At 46.0% G+C, this 23,986-nt stretch overlaps 1 protein-coding gene across 1 annotated transcript in view; it reads right to left on the minus strand.

The window, feature by feature from the left end:
- LOC135049805 (acetylserotonin O-methyltransferase-like) overlaps positions 1-23,986 on the minus strand; it is an 88,518-nt gene that overhangs the window by 58,141 nt on the left and 6,391 nt on the right. Inside the window, exons 2-4 of the mRNA XM_063955686.1 lie at positions 5,098-5,272; positions 3,903-4,032; positions 2,290-2,358 (exon numbers count right to left, since the gene is read on the minus strand). Coding sequence (XP_063811756.1) covers positions 2,290-2,358; positions 3,903-4,032; positions 5,098-5,272 — 374 coding nt within the window. The remainder of the gene's footprint in view (positions 1-2,289; positions 2,359-3,902; positions 4,033-5,097; positions 5,273-23,986) is intronic.

Raw genomic sequence — 23,986 nt, forward strand, 5'->3', positions numbered from 1 at the left:
AGTAGGGCCCTCTACCTCATGTGCTTATCCTTTTCTTACTTTAATACTCAACTGCCCAAATCCTGCAGTTTTCGTCCACCTTGATACTTATCTCAGTATCGTCTACTGATGCAGTTATGTTTAGTTACCCTGTACTTGTCCTACATTGTCTGCATCGGTAAGTCACTGTTTTCCTGTTTTGATTATGTGCATATGTACTCTGTAATTGGGTGCTGCGGAACTCTTGTGGCGCCATATAAATAAAGGATAATAATAATAATATATCCAGCTTTAAGTGGAGGAAGACACAGATTATAGATATAAGAGAAAAAATGCGTAAGGTTTCAGTGTTTCAGCCAGTGTTTGCCACTCCATGTACGTGAGCGCGGTATGGAATTACAGCTCCAATACTCCAGACAAGGCTGCAGCCAGTGTACCAGCAGCCAAGAGGGAGATTTACTGCTTCCGTTTGTGAGTAATATCGGGACATTTGCCTGTATACAAATATATTAGCATTTTTAAACTAATTTCCTGACCAGGAATTGGATTATGAGCAGGCAGATATTTATTTACTGTATCTTCTAACAGCGATGTTGTTAAGCATGCACAAGTGACTGCTGCTATACTGTATCTAAGTTTCTTTTACTAACAAGACTGCTTCAGACTGTTTGGGCACTAATAAACTGGAATCTGTTATGCATGAAAACTTTATTAAGTTCAAGTTTGATTTAACTGTAACTTTTATACTCGCTTGTCATGTCATCTTCGTGGCCCTATCAATGTCTGTTTTTTTACTATTGATGACCATATGACTTTCTATCAATGCTGTACCCATGCTTAATCAGTCTTTTTTATTCCTTCATGATGGGCCTTCTGGACTGTATATATTCACCTACTCTGTTGTACATTGTCTATTGATACATACATTGCTTCACTTAAAAAAATTATAATTATTATATATATATATATATATATATAAAGACTTCTGCTACTATGCTTTATATTATCTTGTAAATAGTATACACCTTGGAATAAGATTTAAATACACTTCCCTGCTTGTCTATTTATTAATAGCCGCACCTGCGTATGTGTTCATGTGATAATGGGCGTAATTCAGACCTGATCGCTGTTGTGCAAAATCGCATCATGATATATGTACGGATCGTAATGCGCAGGCGCGAGGCCAAACTGTGAAAAAATCCTGCGTCTTTTTTGATCGCTAGGCATATGCAAATTGACAGGAAGCGGACGTTTGGGGGTGGTAACTGGCCATTTTCTGGGAGTGCCAGGAAAAACGCAGGCATTTCCAAGCATTTTTAGAGCGGGTATGTGACGTCGGCTCCAGCCCGATCAGCCTGTTTGTTTTCGCACTGTATAAGTAAGTCCTGGAAAAATCATTTGATGGTGAGTGAGTTGCGAACGGATTTGCAGCTGACCGGCATTTGCAAAGCTTTTTATACGCAGACTTGCACGGGATGGATTTCACGGCAACTATCCAATCGCAAACCTCTGCAAATTCGCAGAGGTGCCATCAAGTCTGAATTAGGCCCTATGTTTTTATATGTATTGTGATTAATATTATATACATCTAATTTAATGGTTAGTTAAATATCATCTGCTCGCCAGCGCTGTCTTGCTATTTGTATGTCTGATTCAGAGTAGTACACAAGTCCGCTCAGCAGATCGATCTCATGATGTTTATGAACTGTGCATACAACTTTGGGAAACTATGGGACCATATGCATCTCAGATGCAAAATCACTAGTGGTACAGAGGGAGAAACTGGGTGGCAATGTAGGATAAGTGCACCTTGGGTGTGTAGGCAGAAATGTGGGTTATTCAGATGTGAGCATATGCATAGATCCACCTGATAGCTGAGGTGAATTTAGGGGTCAGGCCACTCCAAGGCACAATATTATTGGCCTCCATGGAGCCGGCAGCTAATCCACCAGTGGATTTCAGATGATCTCTTGCACCAATGATGGGGATGGTACAAGTCTGCACTGAGTGATGATGGCTACTTTCACAAGTGGATGGATGGGAACAGGCGGCAGCCTAGATGTGGCCAACTCTGAATACAGGTGGATAATTTCATTTATTTCCTACTATGCAGATTTTATTTTGTCAATTTTAAAGATTCAAAACAAGCATACTGTGACATTTACATTTGTAAAATGCTATTCTACGGTTTGCACATAACAGAAACATGTTTTCAGCATCTGGCAGAGTTTATGCAACAGGGAATATTTAAAAACAGATACAATAACTTTAAACTACAATTTATGTGACAAAGTACTGTACTATAGTTACCTGTAAACAGCATTAAATGGGTTTTCTGAAGATACTCCAAACGCTCTTTCATACTGGTTTTTTCCTTCACTAAACCACAGTAAGAAACATTATGTTATTATATTCAGTCGGCAAAACATTCCATTTATTATACAGTTACTAATTTTATTATCCCAAATTATCTAGCATTTGTCATAATTTACAAAAACCATGGAGTAAATATACTAAACATTGTTTTTTGCTTCAGTTCCAAACTGACAGCATCGATGGTGGTTTAGTGTCTACTCTAAAGTAATGGTGTCCATTATGCAACACTTTTCACCGTCAATTAGAAGTCACCTTCAGTTTTGTAGTTACTATCCAACTGCAAATCCAATGAGAATCTTCTATCAATCAGTGGTGAATTACAAATACTGTATGGATCACTAGGACTTGTGCAGGAACATTTCCTGGCCTTTGGAACAGAACTGCGACGGCTGATCTGTGTGACCTTAGGGTTCACTCAGCCGGCCAATGGTGCAGTAAGTGAGAGATAATGCATCCTAGACTGTAGCACTGGATCACACATGCATGCAAGGGGATGCAGTCAAGATCCCGCCGGGCAGGATCCCGGCGGTTGGAATCCTGACATATTCTCCCTCTGTGGGTGTCCACGGCACCCATAGAGGAAGAATAAATTAGTGTGCCTGCAAGGGGCTGTGTTGCGCTCGCCCCCCTGTAGGGATTGTGCCGGTCGGGATCCCGGTGTCGGTATTCCGACCGCCGGGATTTCGTCCGGCGGCATCTCGTTCTGATCCCGCATGCAAGAGGCATCTACCTATACCAGACGCCAGAGCCGGATTAAGAGCATGGGGGACCCGGGGCACTTAAGACAGAGGGGCCCCTATTCAAGAGAAGGGAAGGGGTGTGTGTGTGTGTGTGTGTGTGGGGGGGGGGGTCACATACCAGCCACAGCCCGATCACACTGTGCTCCTGTTCCCGCCAACCGCACAGACAGCTGAGCGACGGCTCAGCTCTCCAATCAGGTATGAGTGAAGCAGCCTGCTGCTCAGCCACTGGGGCAGACTACTTCAGTCATACATTATTGGACAGCTGAGCCGTTGCTCAGCTGTCCTGTCTGTACGGCTGCAGTGCGGACGAGAGCGCAGCACCACAGATCGGATCGGAAGAGAGATCCGATCTGTGGTGTGACGGGGGGCCCTTTTGGAAAGGGGGGCCCGGGGTACGTATCCCCGGGACCCCCCCCTTAATCCGGCTCTGCCAGACGCATCCTGCTGCATTAACATATGAAAGCATACTGTAGTTGCTGCTTCCAAGGATGCAGCAGCTATGCTTACTCAGTCCACATCTGTATCAGGCACATGAAGAGTATGGTTATGATCTTAGATAGAAAATACAGAAGGTGGGAAAAATGAATGAGAAAGGCTTGAATACTAAGGGGGTATTCAATTGAAGTCGGAAACTGCTGTCTTGACGGAAATCAATTAATCAATCCTGCCCCCTTTCTTCCGACAAGTCTTACTTTGGATCTGCTTATGCCTATTCCCATCAAATCTATGTAAATCAGTCCAGCGAGTATATTGACAAAAGTATTAAATACTTTTAATAGTAGATTGTATTTTTACAGACTGTACCTTACAGCTTGAGGTAAGAATTGCCAGCACCTATAGATGGTGTTAGAGTAGTACATCATCATGGGATACATTGTCTTTGGACTTGACTTGACCAAATATGTGGTGGAAAGATCAGTGTTGGAGTAATAAGCTAAGAAAGCACACAAAAAAGAAGCAAAACACAGATATAAGTGCAGGTCAGGAAGCCTCCCATAAATCATACATTTATGCTCCCTATAATTTCACTATCACGTCTATGGACTAAGACCTTAGGATACAGTAAAACAGAATTTTGATTCTTCTGCATAAAAGCATACTGTAGTTTGATATTCAGAATAAAAGCATACTGTAACTGTCTAATATCCAGAAGAATACAGAATTTTAGGGAGCTAACCTGGTAAAGTGGGCAGATGGGGGTTTAATGACAAGATTCATGTCATGTCTAAGACATATATGTCAAAGCCATAATTCTGATTTCTCAGCATAAAAGCATACTCTATTTGCCTGAAATCCAATATGAAAGCGTACTGTAGCAGTCGAATATCCAGAAGAATTCCATCAGAACCCAGAATTTTAGGGAGCTTCAAGTGGGCAGGCAGGGGTTTAATTACGTAATTTATGTCATGCCTAATGATGTGAATTTTGTCTGTTATCAATTTGACTGTTATGAACTACAGGTTGAGTATCCCATATCCAAAATGCTTGGGACCAGAAGTATTTTGGATATTGGATTTTTCCGTATTTTGGAATAATTGCATACCATAATGAGATATTGGGGTGATGGGACCCAAGTCTAAGCACAGAATGCATTTATGTTTCATATACACCCCATAGACACAGCCTGAAGGTCATTTTCCCAAATTTTTTTAATTACTTTGTACATTAAACAAAGTTTGTGTACATACGCACAATTCATTTATGTTTCATATATACCTTATACACACAGCCTGATGGTCATTTAATACAATATGTTTAATAACTTTGTGTATTTAACAAAGTTTGTGTATATTGAGCCATCAGAAAATAAAGGTTTCACTATCTCAGTCTTACTCAAAAAAAATCTGTATTTCGGAATATTTGGATATGGGATACTCAACCTGTATTAGTGTATGCTCATTGAGCCTCTTATTTCCGTTGTGACCAATGAATCCCTTTAATAGTTGCACCCTTGGTTATGGAAATCAACTGAGAACATCTAAAAAAAAAATAATGGTACCTTCATCATTTTTCAATTCAACATTCAGGAGTTTCAGTCCAACACAGGTAGTGAGCAGCCGATCTGTTCCATCTACGCTGGCACACAAGCGAGAAGCAATGGTTGCTGTTGTCAGAGGCTCCCCCATTTCATGTAGCAAATCAAACACTCCCAGCTCGCATGCTGTAAACATGACCTAAAAGATGTCAATTATAAAACTATATTGATAATCAAAATAATGAAACATGAGCTTTTTATATTTTTGACCATGGTAAAATGTAGAAAAAAAAGTACAATATAAAAATGTTGCACAGTTTATCACTTTCCATCATTTCCCACCATTTATGAATGTACATATTAATAATAAGATTTGATGAGGCTAAGGAACAAAGAAAGACTTTTATTATTAAGTGAAAGTAATGAAAGATCATGAAGGGGTCTATTAAGAGGTGGCATTTCAAAGCTGCTGCCTTTTGGTGACTCTACATGCTATTTAAAAGGGCAATAACATTAAATGAAAAAAATGAGAGGTGTTTTCCAATTAATATTATTGCCATTTAAAATCTTAAAATCCTGTGGCCAGAACCCTTTTATCATTTTAAAGGTTAACTAACACCATCTCTCTACTCCAATCTAATTGAAGTTTGATGGTCTTATGGCAAGGAGCTCAGGTAGCTCAGGGCAACTCACCCCTTCCCAGAACCGTAAGCTGTCATAATAATAAAATTATTTGAATCATACATTTGTAAGGTGCCCGATATATCTGCAGTATCAGACAGTGAGGAGAAAAGAACATATATAAATCAGGGATAAACAGTAGAGGCAAAATAAATGCAGACAAGAGAGCAAAGGGAAGCAAAGGGTTCTGCTCTTCCGAAACGTTACATTCTATTAGTAGAAGGGCACAGCTAAAACAAGTGGAGCATGTGTGGCTCAGAATGGAGATTGGGAAAGTTGTAAGGGTGAGTGAGATTAATATCGGGAGGAGTGATATTAGTGAGAGTAATAATAAGATTTTACTCACCGGTAAATCTATTTCTCGTAGTCCGTAGTGGATGCTGGGAACTCCGTAAGGACCATGGGGAATAGACGGGCTCCGCAGGAGACTGGGCACTCTAAAAGAAAGATTAGGTACTATCTGGTGTGCACTGGCTCCTCCCACTATGACCCTCCTCCAGACCTCAGTTAGGATACTGTGCCCGGAAGAGCTGACACAATAAGGAAGGATTTTGAATCCCGGGTAAGACTCATACCAGCCACACCAATCACACCGTATAACTCGTGATACTATACCCAGTTAACAGCATGAAATATAACTGAGCCTTTCAACAGATGGCTCAACAATAACCCTTAGTTAGGCAATAACTATATACAAGTATTGCAGACAATCCGCACTTGGGATGGGCGCCCAGCATCCACTACGGACTACGAGAAATAGATTTACCGGTGAGTAAAATCTTATTTTCTCTGACGTCCTAGTGGATGCTGGGAACTCCGTAAGGACCATGGGGATTATACAAAAGCTCCCAAACGGGCGGGAGAGTGCGGATGACTCTGCAGCACCGAATGAGAGAACTCAAGGTCCTCCTCAGCCAGGGTATCAAATTTGTAGAATTTAGCAAACGTGTTTGCCCCTGACCAAGTTGCAGCTCGGCAAAGTTGTAAAGCCGAGACCCCTCGGGCAGCCGCCCAAGATGAGCCCACTGTCCTCGTGGAATGGGCTTTTACTGATTTAGGATGCGGCAATCCAGACGCAGAATGCGCCAGCTGAATTGTGCTACAAATTCAGCAAGCAATAGTCTGCTTAGAAGCAGGAGCACCTATTTTGTTGGGTGCATACAGGATAAAAAGCGAGTCAGTTTTCCTGACTCCAGCCGTCCTGGAAATATAAATTTTTAAGGCCCTGACTACGTCCAGTAACTTGGAATCTTCAAAGTCCCTAGTAGCCGCAGGCACTACAATAGGTTGGTTCAAGGGAAAAGCTGATACCACCTTAGGGAGAAACTGGGGACGAGTCCTCAATTCTGCCCTATCCATATGGAAAATCAGATAAGGGCTTTTACATGACAAAGCCGCCAATTCTGAGCTAGAGATGAGCGGGTTCGGTTCCTCGGAATCCGAACCCCCCCGAACTTCAGCCTTTTTTGCACGGGTCCGAGCAGACTCGGATCCTCCCGCCTTGCTCGGTTAACCCGAGCGCGCCCGAACGTCATCATCCCGCTGTCGGATTCTCGCGAGACTCGGATTCTATATAAGGAGCCGCGCGTCGCCGCCATTTTCACACGTGCATTGAGATTGATAGGGAGAGGACGTGGCTGGCGTCCTCTCCGTTTAGATTAGATTAGAGAGTCAGAGACACTTGAGTTGATTTACTAATTTGGGGAGCATTAGGAGGAGTACTCAGTACAGTGCAGCAGAGTTTTGCTGATAGTGTGACCACCAGTTTAATTTTAATCGGTTCTCTGCCTGAAAAAAAACGATACACAGTCACATACCATATCTGTGCTCAGCCTCAGTGTGCTGCATGATAATATGATAATGATAATATATCATCTATGTATGTATTATATCTGACTGTGCTGAGTGCTCACTGCCAGTGCTGCTCACACAGCTTAATTGTGGGGGAGACTGGGGAGCAGTTGTAGCAGGAGTACAGTGCACACTTTTGCTGCCAGTGTGACCACTGACCACCAGTATATTGTCTGCCTAAAAAAGTTAAACAAACACTCCTGTGGTGTTTTTTTTTTTTATTCTATAAACGCATTCTGCTGACAGTGTCCTGCAGGTCCGTCATTCATTATATTATATAAAATATTTACCTGCAGTAGTGTTATATTTTTTTGGTTCATCTCTATCATCTTTTTCATCTCTATATTAGCAGACGCAGTACGGTAGTCCACGGCTGTAGCTACCTCTGTGTCGTCAGTGCTCGTCCATAATTGTATACCTACCTGTGGTGGGTGTTTTTTTTTTCTATCTTCTTCATACTAGTAGTTCAGCAGTCTGCTGACAGCGTCCAGCAGGTCCGTCATTATATATTATATATACCTGCAGTAGTGATATATATATATTTTTTATATCATTATCATCTCTATATTAGCAGACGCAGTACGGTAGTCCACGGCTGTGGCTACCTCTGTGTCGTCAGTGCTCGTCCATAATTGTATACCTACCTGTGGTGGGGGGGGGGGTTTCTATCTTCTTCATACTAGTAGTTCAGCAGTCTGCTGACAGCGTCCAGCAGGTCCGTCATTATATATTATATATACCTGCAGTAGTGATATATATATATTTTTTATATCATTATCATCTCTATACTAGCAGACGCAGTACGGTAGTCCACGGCTGTGGCTACCTCTGTGTCGTCAGTGCTCGTCCATAATTGTATACCTACCTGTGGTGGGGTTTTTTTTTTTCTATCTTCTTCATACTAGTAGTTCAGCAGTCTGCTGACAGCGTCCAGCAGGTCCGTCATTATATATTATATATACCTGCAGTAGTGATATATATATATTTTTATATCATTATCATCTCTATATTAGCAGACGCAGTACGGTAGTCCACGGCTGTGGCTACCTCTGTGTCGTCAGTGCTCGTCCATAATTGTATACCTACCTGTGGTGGGTTTTTTTTTTTCTATCTTCTTCATACTAGTAGTTCAGAAGTCTGCTGACAGCGTCCAGTAGGTCCGTCATTATATATTATATATATATATACCTGCAGTAGTGATATATATATATTTTTTATATCATTATCATCTCTATACTAGCAGACGCAGTACGGTAGTCCACGGCTGTAGCTACCTCTGTGTCGTCAGTCACTCGTCATCCATAAGTATACTAGTATCCATCCATCTCCATTGTTTACCTGAGGTGCCTTTTAGTTGTGCCTATTAAAATATGGAGAACAAAAATGTTGAGTTTCCAAAAATAGGGAAAGATCAAGATCCACTTCCACCTCGTGCTGAAGCTGCTGCCACTAGTCATAGCCGAGACGATGAAATTCCATCAACGTCGTCTGCCAAGGCCGATGCCCAATGTCATAGTACAGAGCATGTAAAATCCAAAACACAAAATATCAGTAAAGAAAGGACTCAAAAATCTAAAATAAAATCGTCGGAGGAGAAGCGTAAACTTGCCAATATGCCATTTACCACACGGAGTGGCAAGGAACGGCTGAGGCCCTGGCCTATGTTCATGGCTAGTGGTTCAGCTTCACATGAGGATGGAAGCACTCAGCCTCTCGCTAGAAAAATGAAAAGACTTAAGCTGGCAAAAGCACAGCAAAGAACTGTGCATTCTTCGAAATCACAAATCCACAAGGAGAGTCCAATTGTGTCGGTTGCGATGCCTGACCTTCCCAACACTGGACGTGAAGAGCATGCGCCTTCCACCATTTGCACGCCCCCTGCAAGTGCTGGAAGGAGCACCCGCAGTCCAGTTCCTGATAGTCAGATTGAAGATGTCAGTGTTGAAGTACACCAGGATGAGGAGGATATGGGTGTTGCTGGCTCTGGGGAGGAAATTGACAAGGAGGATTCTGATGGTGAGGTGGTTTGTTTAAGTCAGGCACCCGGGGAGACACCTGTTGTCCGTGGGAGCAATATGGCCATTGACATGCCTGGTGAAAATACCAAAAAAATCAGCTCTTCGGTGTGGAAGTATTTCAACAGAAATGCGGACAACAGGTGTCAAGCCGTGTGTTGCCTTTGTCAAGCTGTAATAAGTAGGGGTAAGGACGTTAACCACCTCGGAACATCCTCCCTTATAAGTCACCTGCAGCGCATTCATCATAAGTCAGTGACAAGTTCAAAAACTTTGGGCGACAGCGGAAGCAGTCCACTGACCAGTAAATCCCTTCCTCTTGTAACCAAGTTCACGCAAACCACCTCACCAACTCCCTCAGTGTCAATTTCCTCCTTCCCAAGGAATGCCAATAGTCCTGCAGGCCATGTCACTGGCAATTCTGACGAGTCCTCTCCTGCCTGGGATTCCTCCGATGCATCCTTGAGTGTAACGCCTACTGCTGCTGGCGCTGCTGTTGTTGCTGCTGGGAGTCGATGGTCATCCCAGAGGGGAAGCCGTAAGACCACTTTTACTACTTCCACCAAGCAATTGACTGTCCAACAGTCCTTTGCGAGGAAGATGAAATATCACAGCAGTCATCCTGCTGCAAAGCGGATAACTGAGGCCTTGGCATCCTGGGCAGTGAGAAATGTGGTTCCGGTATCCATCATTACTGCAGAGCCAACTATAGACTTGTTTAAGGTACTGTGTCCCCGGTACCAAATACCATCTAGGTTCCATTTCTCTAGGCAGGCGATACCGAAAATGTACACAGACCTCAGAAAAAGACTCACCAGTGTCCTAAAAAATGCAGTTGTACCCAATGTCCACTTAACCACGGACATGTGGACAAGTGGAGCAGGGCAGACTCAGGACTATATGACTGTGACAGCCCACTGGGTAGATGTATTGACTCCCGCCGCAAGAACAGCAGCGGCGGCACCAGTAGCAGCATCTTGCAAACGCCAACTCTTTCCAAGGCAGGCTACGCTTTGTATCACCGCTTTCCAGAATACGCACACAGCTGAAAACCTCTTACGGCAACTGAGGAAGATCATCGCAGAATGGCTTACCCCAATTGGACTCTCCTGTGGATTTGTGGCATCGGACAACGCCAGCAATATTGTGCGTGCATTATATCTGGGCAAATTCCAGCACGTCCCATGTTTTGCACATACCTTGAATTTGGTGGTGCAGAATTATTTAAAAAACGAGAGGGGCGTGCAAGAGATGCTGTCGGTGGCCAGAAGAATTGCGGGACACTTTCGGCGTACAGGCACCACGTACAGAAGACTGGAGCAACACCAAAAACGCCTGAACCTGCCCTGCCATCATCTGAAGCAAGAAGTGGTAACGAGGTGGAATTCAACCCTCTATATGCTTCAGAGGTTGGAGGAGCAGCAAAAGGCCATTCAAGCCTATACATCTGGCCACGATATAGGCAAAGGAGGTGGAATGCACCTGTCTCAAGCGCAGTGGAGAATGATTTCAACGTTGTGCAAGGTTCTGCAACCTTTTGAACTTGCCACACGTGAAGTCAGTTCAGACACTGCCAGCCTGAGTCAGGTCATTCCCCTCATCAGGCTTTTGCAGAAGAAGCTGGACACATTGAAGGAGGAGCTAAGAAAGAGCGATTCCGCTAGGCATGTGGGACTTGTGGATGGAGCCCTTCATTCGCTTAACCAGGATTCACGGGTGGTCAATCTGTTGAAATCAGAGCACTACATTTTGGCCACCGTGCTCGATCCTAGATTTAAAACCTACGTTGTATCTCTCTTTCCGGCAGACACAAGTCTGCAGGGGTTCAAAGACCTGCTGGTGAGAAAATTATCAAGTCAAGTGGAACTTGATCGGTCAACAGCTCCTCCTTCACATTCTTCCGCAATTGGGGGTGCGAGGAAAAGGCTCAGAATTCCGAGCCCACCCGCTGGCGGTGATGCAGGGCAGTCTGGAGCGACTGCTGATGCTGACATCTGGTCCGGACTGAAGGACCTGACAACGATTACGGACATGTCGTCTACTGTCACTGCATATGATTCTCTCACCATTGAAAGAATGGTGGAGGATTATATGAGTGACCGCATCCAAGTAGGCACGTCAGACAGTCCGTACGTATACTGGCAGGAAAAAGAGGCAATTTGGAGGCCCTTGCACAAACTGGCTTTATTCTACCTAAGTTGCCTTTCCACAAGTGTGTATTCCGAAAGAGTGTTTAGTGCCGCCGCTCACCTTGTCAGCAATCGGCGTACGAGGTTACTTCCAGAAAATGTGGAGAAGATGATGTTCATTAAAATGAATTATAATCAATTCCTCCGTGGAGACATTGACCAGCAGCAATTGCCTCCACAAAGTACACAGGGAGCTGAGATGGTGGATTCCAGTGGGGACGAATTGATAATCTGTGAGGAGGGGGATGTACACGGTGATGAATCGGAGGATGATGATGAGGTGGACATCTTGCCTCTGTAGAGCCAGTTTGTGCAAGGAGAGATTAATTGCTTCTTTTTTGGTGGGGGTCCAAACCAACCCGTCATTTCAGTCACAGTCGTGTGGCAGACCCTGTCACTGAAATGATGGGTTGGTTAAAGTGTGCATGTCCTGTTTATACAACATAAGGGTGGGTGGGAGGGCCCAAAGACAATTCCATCTTGCACCTCTTTTTTCTTTAATTTTTCTTTGCGTCATGTGCTGTTTGGGGAGTAGTTTTTTGAAGGGCCAGCCTGCGTGACACTGCAGTGCCACTCCTAGATGGGCCAGGTGTTTGTGTCGGCCACTAGGGTCGCTTAGCTTACTCACACAGCTACCTCATTGCGCCTCTTTTTTTTTTTGCGTCATGTGCTGTTTGGGGAGTGGTTTTTTGAAGGGCCATCCTGCGTGACACTGCAGTGCCACTCCTAGATGGGCCAGGTGTTTGTGTCGGCCACTAGGGTCGCTTAGCTTACTCACACAGCTACCTCATTGCGCCTCTTTTTTTCTTTGCGTCATGTGCTGTTTGGGGAGTAGTTTTTTGAAGGGCCAGCCTGCGTGACACTGCAGTGCCACTCCTAGATGGGCCAGGTGTTTGTGTCGGCCACTTGGGTCGCTGAGCTTAGTCACACAGCTACCTCATTGCGCCTCTTTTTTTCTTTGCGTCATGTGCTGTTTGGGGAGTGTTTTTTGGAAGGGCCATCCTGCGTAACACTGCAGTGCCACTCATAGATGGGTAGGTGTTTGTGTCGGCCACTTGGGTCGCTGAGCTTAGTCATCCAGCGACCTCGGTGCAAATTTTAGGACTAAAAATAATATTGTGAGGTGTGAGGTATTCAGAATAGACTGTAAATAAGTGTAAATTATGGTTATTGAGGTTGATAATACTATGGGATCAAAATGACCCCCAAATTCAATGATTTAAGCTGTTTTTTAGTTTTTTTTGAAAAAAACACCCAAATCCAAAACACACCCGAATCCGACAAATAAAAATTTGGTGAGGTTTTGCCAAAACGCGTTCGAACCCAAAACACGGCCGCGGAACCGAATCCAAAACCAAAACACAAAACCCGAAAAATGTCCGGTGCACATCTCTAATTCTGACACACGCCTGGCCGAAGCCAAGGCCAATAACATGACCACTTTCCACGTGAGATATTTCAAATCCACAGTTTTAAGTGGCTCAAACCAATGTGATTTTAGGAAACTCAACACCACGTTGAGATCCCAAGGTGCCACAGGAGGCACAAAAGGGGGCTGAATATGTAGCACTCCCTTTACAAATGTCTGAACTTCAGGCAGTGAATTCAGTTCTTTCTGGAAGCAAATCGACAGAGCCGAAATCTGGACCTTAATGGAACCCAATTTTAGACCCATAGTCACTCCCGACTGTAGGAAGTGCAGAAAACGACCTAGCTGAAATTCCTCTGTTGGGGCCTTCCTGGCCTCACACCACGCAACATATTTTTGCCAAATACGGTGATAATGGTTTGCGGTTACTTCTTTCCTGGCTTTTATCAGCGTAGGAATGACTTCCTCCGGAATGCCCTTTTCCTTTAGGATCCGGAAATTCAACCGCCATGCCGTCAAACGCAGCCGCGGTAAGTCTTGGAACAGACAGGGCCCCTGCTGTAGCAGATCCTGTCTGAGCGGTAGAGGCCATGGGTCCTCTGATATCATTTCTTGAAGTTCTGGGTACCAAGCTCTTCTTGGCCAATCCGGAACCACGAGTATCGTTCTTACTCCTCGTTTTCTTATTATTCTCAGTACCTTTGGTATGAGAGGCAGAGGAGGGAATACATAAACCGACTGGTACACCCACGGTGTCACTAGAGCGTCCACAGCTATTGCCTGAGGGTCCCTTGACCTGGCGCAATATCTAGTTTTTTGTTTAGGCGGGACGCCATCATGTCCACCTGTGGCCTTTCCCAACGGTTTACCAACAGTTGGAAGACTTCTGGATGAAGTCCCCACTCTCCCGGGTGTAGGTCGTGTCTGCTGAGGAAGTCTGCTTCCCAGTTGTCCACTCCCGGAATGAACACTGCTGACAGTGCTAAGACGTGATTTTCCGCCCATCGGAGAATCCTTGTGGCTTCTGCCATCGCCATCCTGCTTCTTGTGCCGCCCTGTCGGTTTACATGGGCGACTGCCGTGATGTTGTCTGATTGGATCAGTACCGGCTGGTTTTGAAGCAGAGGCCTTGCCAGACTTAGGGCATTGTAAATGGCCCTCAGTTCCAGAATATTTATGTGTAGGGACGACTCCTGACTTGACCAAAGTCCTTGGAAATTTCTTCCCTGTGTGACTGCCCCCCAGCCTCGAAGGCTGGCAACCGCGGTTACCAGGACCCAGTCCTGTATGCCGAATCTGCGGCCCTCTTGAAGATGAGCACTCTGCAGCCACCACAGTAGAGATACCCTGGTCCTTGGAGACAGGGTTATCAGCCGATGCATCTGAAGATGCGATCCCGACCACTTGTCCAAGAGGTCCCACTGAAAGGTTCTTGCATGGAACCTGCCGAATGGAATTGCTTCGTAAGAAGCTAACATTTTTCCCAGGACTCGTGTGCAGTGATGCACCGATACCTGTTTTGGTTTCAGGAGGTCTCTGACTAGAGATGACAGCTCCTTGGCTTTCTCCTGCGGGAGAAACACTTTTTTCTGTTCTGTGTCCAGAACCATCCCCAGGAACAGTAGGCGTGTGGTAGGAACCAGCTGTGACTTTGGAATATTTAGAATCCATCTGTGCTGTTGTAGCACTTCCCGAGATAGTGCTACTCCGACCAACAACTGCTCCTTGGACCTCGCCTTTATAAGGAGATCGTCCAAGTACGGGATAATTAAAACTCCCTTTTTTCGAAGGAGTATCATCATTTCTGCCATTACCTTGGTAAAGACCCTCGGTGCCGTGGACAGTCCAAACGGCAGTGTTTGGAATTGGTAATGGCAATCCTGTACCACAAATCTGAGGTACTCCTGGTGAGGATGGTAAATGGGGACATGTAGGTAAGCATCCTTGATGTCCAGGGATACCATGTAATCCCCCTCCTCCAGGCTTGCAATAACCGCCCTGAGCGATTCCATCTTGAACTTGAATTTTGTTATGTATGTGTTCAAGGATTTAAAATTTAAAATGGGTCTCACCGAACCGTCCGGTTTCGGTACCACAAACAGTGTGGAATAGTAACCCCGTCCTTGTTGAAGTAGGGGCATCTTGACTATCACCTGCTGGGAATACAGCTTGTGAATTGCCTCTAGCACAGCCTCCCTGCCTGAGGGAGTTGTCGGCAAGGCAGATTTGAGGAAACGGCGGGGGGGAGACGCCTCGAATTCCAGCTTGTACCCCTGAGATACTACTTGAAGGATCCAGGGATCCACCTGTGAGCGAGCCCACTGATCGCTGAAATTTTTGAGGCGGCCCCCCACCGTACCTGGCTACGCCTGTGGAGCCCCCGCGTCATGCGGTGGACTCAGAGGAAGCGGGGAAAGAATTTTGATTCTGGGAACTGGCTGACTGGTGCAGCTTTTTCCCTCTTCCCTCGTCTCTGTGCAGTAAGGAAGCGCCTTTGACCCGCTTGCTTTTCTGAAGCCGAAAGGACTGTACCTGATAATACAGTGCTTTCTTAGGCTGTGAGGAAACCTGAGGTATTTTTTCTTCCCAGCTGTTGCTGTGGATACGAGGTCCCAGAGACCATCCCCAAACAATTCCTCACCCTTATAAGGCAGAATCTCTATGTGCCTTTTAAAGTCAGCATCACCTGTCCAGTGTCGGGTTTTGAGAACCGAGTAAAACCGAGTAAAACCGAATCCGCTCATCACTATCTAATACCCTCCTGACAGAATGGACATTGCATTAATTCTGGATGCCAGCCGGCAAAATATCCCTCTGTGCATCCCTCATATATAAGACAACGTCTTTAATATGCTCTTATGTTCGCAAAATAGTATCCCTGTTTGACAGGGTCACAGACCACGCTGCAGCAGCACTATCTGCAGGTCTCAGTCTAGTACCTGAGTGTGTAAATACAGACTTCAGGATAGCCTCCTGCTTTTTATCAGCAGGTACCTTCAAAGTGGCCATATCCTAAGACGGCAGTGCCACCTTTTTTGACAAACGTGTGAGCGCCTTATCCACCCTAGGGGATATCTCCCAGCGTAACTTATCCTCTGGCGGGAAAGGGTACGCCATCAGTAACTTTTTAGAAATTACCAGTTTCTTATCGGGGGAACCCACGCTTTTTCACACACTTCATTCACTCATTTGATGGGGGAACAAAACACTGCCTGCTTTTTCTCCCCAAACATAAAACCCTTTTTTAGTGGTACTTGGGTTAATGTCAGAAATGTGTAACACATTTTTTATTGCCGGGATCATGTAACGGATGTTCCTAGTGGATTTTGTATATGTCTCAACCTCGTCGACACTGGAGTCAGACTCCGTGTCGACATCTGAGAGCGGCGTTTTTGAGCCCCTGATGGCCTTTGAGACGCCTGGGCAGGCGCGGGCTGAGAAGCCGGCTGTCCCACAGCTGTTACGTCATCCAGCCTTTTATGTAAGGAGTTGACACTGTCGGTTTATACCTTCCACCTATCCATCCACTCTGGTGTCGGCCCCACAGAGGGCGACATCACATTTATCGGCATCTGCTCTGCCACCACATAAGCCTCCTCATCAAACGTGTCGACACAGCCGTACCGACACACCGCACACACACAGGGAATGCTCTGACTGAGGGCAGGGCCCCACAAAGCCCTTTGGGAAAACAGAGAGAGAGTATGCCAGCACACACCAGAGCGCTATATAATGTAGGGATTAACACTATATTGAGTGAATTTTTCCCAATAGCTGCTTGTATATACAATATTGCGCCTAAATTTAGTGCCCCCCCTCTCTTTTTAACCCTTTGAGCCTGAAAACTACAGGGGAGAGCCTGGGGAGCTGTCTTCCAGCTGCACTGTGAAGAGAAAATGGCGCCAGTGTGCTGAGGGAGATAGCTCCGCCCTTTTTTCGCGGACTTTTCTCCCGCTTTTTTATGGATTCTGGCAGGGGTATTTATCACATATATAGCCTCTGGGGCTATATATTGTGATTATTTTTCCAGCCAAGGTGTTTTTATTGCTGCTCAGGGCGCCCCCCCCCCCCCCCCCCCAGCGCCCTGCACCCATCAGTGACCGGAGTGTGAGGTGTACATGAGGAGCAATGGCGCACAGCTGCAGTGCTGTGCGCTACCATGGTGAAGACTGAAGTCTTCTGCCGCCGATTTTCCGGACCATCTTCGTGCTTCTGGCTCTGTAAGGGGGACGGCGGCGCGGCTCCGGGAACGAACACCAAGGACGGGTCCTGCGGTCGATCCCTCTGGAGCTAATGGTGTCCAGTAGCCTAAGAAGCCCAAGCTAGATGCAAGCAGGTAGGTTCGCTTCTTCTCCCCTTAGTCCCTCGATGCAGTGAGCCTGTTGCCAGCAGGTCTCACTGTAAAATAAAAAACCTAAAATTAACTTTCTTTCTAGGAGCTCAGGAGAGCCCCTAGTGTGCATCCAGCTCGGCCGGGCACAGAAATCTAACTGAGGTCTGGAGGAGGGTCATAGTGGGAGGAGCCAGTGCACACCAGATAGTACCTAATCTTTCTTTTAGAGTGCCCAGTCTCCTGCGGAGCCCGTCTATTCCCCATGGTCCTTACGGAGTTCCCAGCATCCACTAGGACGTCAAAGAAATAGGTAGGAGTATGTAAGATCTAATAACCAGATGAAGGCTACAGAGAGTCTGATTGGGTGTGGTAAGGCAGGGCCATAACTAGGTGTGTGCAGAGTGGGCATCGCACATAGCACTGCAGGGTAGGGGGCGCTGTTGGTGCCACTTGTCAATTATCGGTTTTATTTACTTTTACTTGCAGCTTCCCCCCTTTTTGAATCCCAGCTTCTCCTGACCGCCGCTGTCTCTTACCCTGGTCCCTTCTGTCGCTAATAGCTAGAGTTGCTGGTGGTGTCGGTACTGCTGGTGGTGTCAGTACTGCTGGCTGTGTCAGCAGTGCGGGGGTGCCAGGGGTATCCTTACTGCAGGGGTGTCGGTAGTGCTGACAGTGTCCTCAGTGTGGGGTTGTCGGCGGTATTGGTACTGCCGGAGTGCTGGTGGTGTCGACAACATGGGAGTGCTCCTCAGTGCTGGGGTGTGTCAGCAGTGTGGGGGTGCCAGCTGAGTTAGCAGTGTGGGGGTGCCGGCTGAGTTAGCAGTGCGGGGGTGCCGGATGTGTCGGGAGTACAGGATTGCCTGCAGTGTCCTCTGTGCAGGGGTGCCAACAGTGTCAGCAATGTAGGAGTGCTGGCGGAGTCCTCGGTGCAGGGGTGTGTCAGCAGTGTGGGGGTGCCGGCTGAGTCAGCAGTGTGGGGGTGCCGGTTTTATAGGCAGTGCAGGAGTGCCGGCAGTGTCCTCAGTGAGGGGTGTTGGCAGTGTGGGAGTGCCAGCGGTTTCCTCAGTGATGGGGGTGATGGCAGTGTGGAGTTGTCGGCAGTGCGGGCGGCAATGTCACAGCGGTGTGGGAGGCCATCTTTACTTATTAAAGTCTATAGGGAAATGCCAATAGTGGATGAGTGAAGAGGCAAGGGCAGTGTCAGACTGGGGCATGAAGAGCCCACCAGGGGAATGTAGTGGTAGCGGGCCAATGTTTAGGGGTGTGGCCAGTCTCCAGATGGGGTGTGGCCAGCCACCACATTGGTTTGCCTAACCATTAGAGAGTGCATGGGCTAGACGCCTTGATAAATATACATAGTAAATTACTGCTAGTGCATGCATTATAATGTACAAGATTAATAACAGCAATGCACAGTAGAGAATACACCTTAGTCCTGTGCAGTATAAGGTAACATATGTATTGTGTATAATTCAAATACAGATTCTGTAACCTGATAAATATGAGGAGGAGGGGCCCCTGTGCAGTGGGGCCCACTGGGGGTTTCCCCTGTGCCCTCTGGGGGTCATTCCAACCCTGGGCAGGGCTGAAAGGGAGACAGTGGGTTACTGATGCAGGGGTGACAGGTAGATAGTGGGTGACTGAGGAAGAGGTGACAGGTAGTGAGTGTACTTGCAGAAAGATGGCATCTGCAGCGTGCAACCCTGCCCCAGAGGTTTCCCTCCCCAGCTCCCTGCTTACCTTAACAAGTGGTTCAAGCTCTCTCTGCAGGCAGTGTGGCAGGGGTGTGAGCACATCTCGAGATGCAGCAGCGGTCAGCAGTTGGGAAGAAGAAGGCAGCTTCTGTGCCCTCCATATGTGTAACTCTACATGACTGCATAGCCAGTATAACGAGTTGGCCAGCCCTGATCAGGAAAGATCCAGTGCCACTTAGAAAGCATTATGTCCATACTCTGCAGATGTCCAGGCCAAATATTTTTTCAAGCCCTTTCCCCTAACCTTATCAGCCACTCCAGACAGACAAACCATGCAGTGTGGCCCTCGATGTATGTGATGTAACCACACCTCCCCTCAGTCAGTGGTGCAAGTATGCGGGTACGCTTGGGTACGGAGTACCCTTAAGAATTTGGCAGCGGGAATGCAGTACCACCTGCCACACACTTTGCCATTGCCACAATCATAATGTGCCACAAAGCAACAAGACCATGGTGCTTGGCAGCATGACGGCTCCTCCCACTTTGTCAGGGTTACTGGGAGTGCGACAGTGGCTGTATTTTCCTGTTATAATGGAGGCATTACTATATATTGTTATAAATTAGGGGCATTAAAAATATATTTCTATTATATTGGAGGTATCACTATATATTTCTCTAATACTGGAGGCATTACTATATATTGTTATAAATTGGGGGCATTACTATATATTTCTATTATAATGGAGGCATTAGTATATATTTTTAGCCTTGCCTCCAGAATTCCCCCCAAAAGGGGCTGTGTCATGTGGCCACACCGCTAGTGTCAAGTGTTGTGATGGGGCTACTCCCACTAGCAGTATGTGGCCACGCCCCATCACAACACATGACAACGGCCATTTTTCATCACTCAGTACCCATAAGAAAATATTTCTACTTGCACCAATGCAGTGGACCCCACCCAGCTAATGGATGCTGCACTGAGCTGGGTCTTCCTACAGTGCTCTTCAGCCCTGGTTGGGGGGGGGTGCCCAGTGACCACTCTGCCGGATTTTTCCTGGGAGCTGAGTTGCTGGCGCCCAGCGGTGTCCTGGAAGCAGGGTTGCCCGCGGTGTCCTAGGAGTGGAGGGCATGTGGAGAGTGCAGCCATGGCACACTCCACAGTGGAGCACTCTACACTGCTGTGTACCCTGAGTAATGATTGGGCCAGCCCTGATTACATTATAAGTTGAGATCTCTTTTCTCTAAAATTGAAAACCCTAAACTTGTTAAATTATTTAGGTTATATTATTAATCATCTGTGTGAATTGTCTTGAAAAATTGAAAAGCAAGTGATTTTAATAAGGTGTTGACAATAGCAACCAATCAGAATCTAGTTATCGTTAGACATGAGCGGGTTCCTCGAACCTCACACTCCGAGTCTGGATCCGAGTCTGGCTCGGGACTTCCTGCCAGACTCGGAGACCAGAACGAGGCAAAACATCATCATCGCCATTTTCACTCTGGACTGAGAGAGACAGACCTCTGTCTCTCTGTGGGTGGTGGTGTCGGGTGGGGTTAGTGTGTGCTCTGTAGGGGTGCTGCTGAAGTCACTGTGGTGTACCTGTGCTGTGTTAGGGGTGCTGTCCTGGCTGTCACTGGTGTTTCATGTACAGCAGCTGTACATGGGTGTTGCTGTCCTGGCTGTCACTGTGTTGTACAGGGGCCATGGGCACTGTAAAATATAGGGGTGCTGATGTCTTAATAACATTACACTGGCCCTGTCTGCAATAAAAATTCATGGGTGCAGTTGTTAAAAATGAAAAGCACACTGCTGTATGCTGTAAAATATAGGGGTGTTACTGCTTAAATAACATAACACTGGCCCTGTATGCTATAAAAATTCAGGGGTGCAGTGAAAATCAATGTACACTGGCCCTGGCTTGTATGCTGTAATAATTCTAGGGTGCAGTGAAAATCAGTGTACAATAGCCCTGTCTTGTATGCTGTAAAATTACAGGGGTGTTGTGAAAATACAGGGGTGCTGGCACTGTCTGTAGTTGCGATGTCTAGGCCTGACCTTCACAACACTGTATGGGAAGAGGAGGCTCCTACCACCATTTGCACACCCCCTGCAAGTGCTGGGAGAAGCACCGCCAGTCCAGTTGCTGATATTAAGATTGAGGATGTCACTGTAGAAGTACACCAGGATGAGGAGGATATGGATGTAGCTGGCGCTGCATAGGAAGTTGATGATGAGTATTCTGATGGTGATGTGGTTTGTTTGAATAAGGCACCAGTGGAGACAGTTGTTGGCTATAGGGGAAAAAGCCCATTGTCATGCCTGGGAAAAAATACCAAAAAATCCACCTCTTCGTTGTGAAATTATTTCTCCACAAATTCGGACAACAGGTGTCAAGCCATCTGTTGCCTTTGTCAATCCATAATAAGTAGGGGTAAGGACGTTAACCACCTGGGAACATCCTCCCTTATAAGTCACCTGCAGCACATTCATCATAAGTCATTGTCAGGTTCAGAAACTTTGGGTAATAGCGTAAGCAGTCCACTGACAACTAAATTATTTGTTTGAATAGTATATCTCTCTCATGAAGAGGATGTAAACCCTGACCTGAAGGAGGGAGGGGGAGAAACTGAGGATGAGGATGACATCTTGCCTCTGTAGTGCCAGTTTGTGCAAGGAGAGATTAATTGCTTCTTTTTTGGTGGGGGCCCAAACAAATTAATCATTTCAGCCATGGCAGACCCAGTCACTGAAATGATTGGTTTGTTAAAGTGTGCATGTCCTGTTTATACAACATAAGGATGGGTGGGAGGGCCCAAGACAATTCCATCTTGCACCTCTTTTTTTTCTTTGCATTATGTGCTCTTTGGGGCCTAGTTTTTAAAACTGACATCCTGTCTGCCACTGCAGTGCCACTCCTATATGGGCCAGGTGTATGTGCCGCCCACTAATGTCGCTTAGCTTAGTCATCCAGCTACCTCGGTGCAACCTTTTGGCCTAAAAACAATATTGTGATGTGTGAGGTGTTCAGAATAGACTAGAAATGAGTGGAAATGAATGTTATGGAGGTTAATAATACCGTAGGATCAAAATTACCCCAAAATTCTGTGATTTTAGCTCTTTTTATGTTGTTTTCAAAAAACATCCAGATCCAAAACCCGAAAGGGTGGTTTTGGCAAAACCAATCCAGATCCAAAACACGAGTGGAGATCCAGATCCAGAACCAAAACACAAAACCCAAAAAGTGTCCGCCGCACATCTCTATTTTAAACTCTTACTTGTGTTAAATTAAAACTCAGATGTTCGGCTCCCTAATCTCCCATACTTTTCAGAGTGGGCCACTGAAAATCAGGGTGTAGGTGCAGGGAGGTGCAAGGGGTAGAGTGTGTGTGGGGGGAGGGGAGTGCATATGCACCTACTGTAGGCCCACCGCTCTATAGTTATGTCACTGAATCAGGGATAGGTTGGGGAAGTATAAACAGCGATAGGGTGCAGCAGCAGCTAGGACTCAGGGTTATGCTGTAGCAGGAAAAAAAGGCATTTGTTTCCCCCAGCACCCTGAATGATAACCGTAACCAGATATAAATTCCACATGATAATAGAATTCAGAGATCTTCGTTACACATATTTGCGCAAATGTGTGAATAAGCCCCAAAGCCGCATCAAGGCTTATACAGAGACGCCTTGATGCGGCTTTGGGGCTTATTCACACATTTGCGCAAATATGTGTAACGAAGATCTCTGAATTCTATTATCATGTGGAATTTAGATCTGGTTACAGTTATCATTCAGGGTGCTGGGGGAAACAAATGCCTTTTTTTCTTGCTTAGAAATACCCCTCCCTTTCGAGCACCTGTATGATATCACTAAGCTAATTGAGCATCTACCAATATATATGTTATGCTGTAGCAGACAGTAAGTACTGGCGGGTGGTCACACTATTATGTTTCATTTTATTTCTCTGAGATGTATTATATCTACGTTATTATTAGGAACTAAGGAGAAATGACATTGGGCAGTGTCATTTTACTGAGAGAATGTAAAATATTACTAGACATGTCCCTGGGTGTGCTAGACATGCCCTAGAAGGTGGTGCTAGACACGCTACTCATGTGGTGCACCCCATAACAAAAAATTAACTATGAACACCTACAGATGTGACAAGTCAATACTGAAGATGGGGTAGTGCTGTGAGATTTGGACATTGAATGGGTTGAGGAAATGCGATGAGAACTGGACATTGAAGGGTCTGAGAGAGTGCTGAGAAGTGTGCATTGGAGATGTAGGGATGGTGAGGTGCTGTGAGTTAGTTTTGAAGGTTGGAAGTGCTTTGAGATGGACAGCGTAGTGGCTGATGGGGGTGCGGTGTGTTAGACAGTTAAGAGGGCAGGGGGTGTTGTGAGGTGGACAGTAAAGGGGCTGGTGAGAGTGAGTGCTGAATTGGGTTCAGTGAGTAGGTCAGTGTGTGCATTGGGGGGCAGTGAGTGAGGGGGGTCAGTGAGTGCTGTGAGGGGTCAGTGAGTGCTCTGATGTGGACAGTGAGTGCTGTTATGGTTAGTGGGCATTGATGAGGTCAGCGAGTGTTATGAGGTCAGTGTGTGCTGCAAGGGCTCAGTGTTACATCAAAGGACCTGGCAGTGAGAAAGAGCTATAGAGGAGGTAATGAGAGACAGCTATGGAGGGGCAATTAGGGACATATGCAGGGGCCACTTGATTGCATTTATCCATTAAGGTTTGGAGAGGAAAAGAAACAGAGGAATCTGTAATATTGACGCACTAACTA

The sequence above is a fragment of the Pseudophryne corroboree genome, chromosome 2 (genome assembly GCF_028390025.1).
Source record: "Pseudophryne corroboree isolate aPseCor3 chromosome 2, aPseCor3.hap2, whole genome shotgun sequence".
Classification (NCBI taxonomy): domain Eukaryota; kingdom Metazoa; phylum Chordata; class Amphibia; order Anura; family Myobatrachidae; genus Pseudophryne; species Pseudophryne corroboree.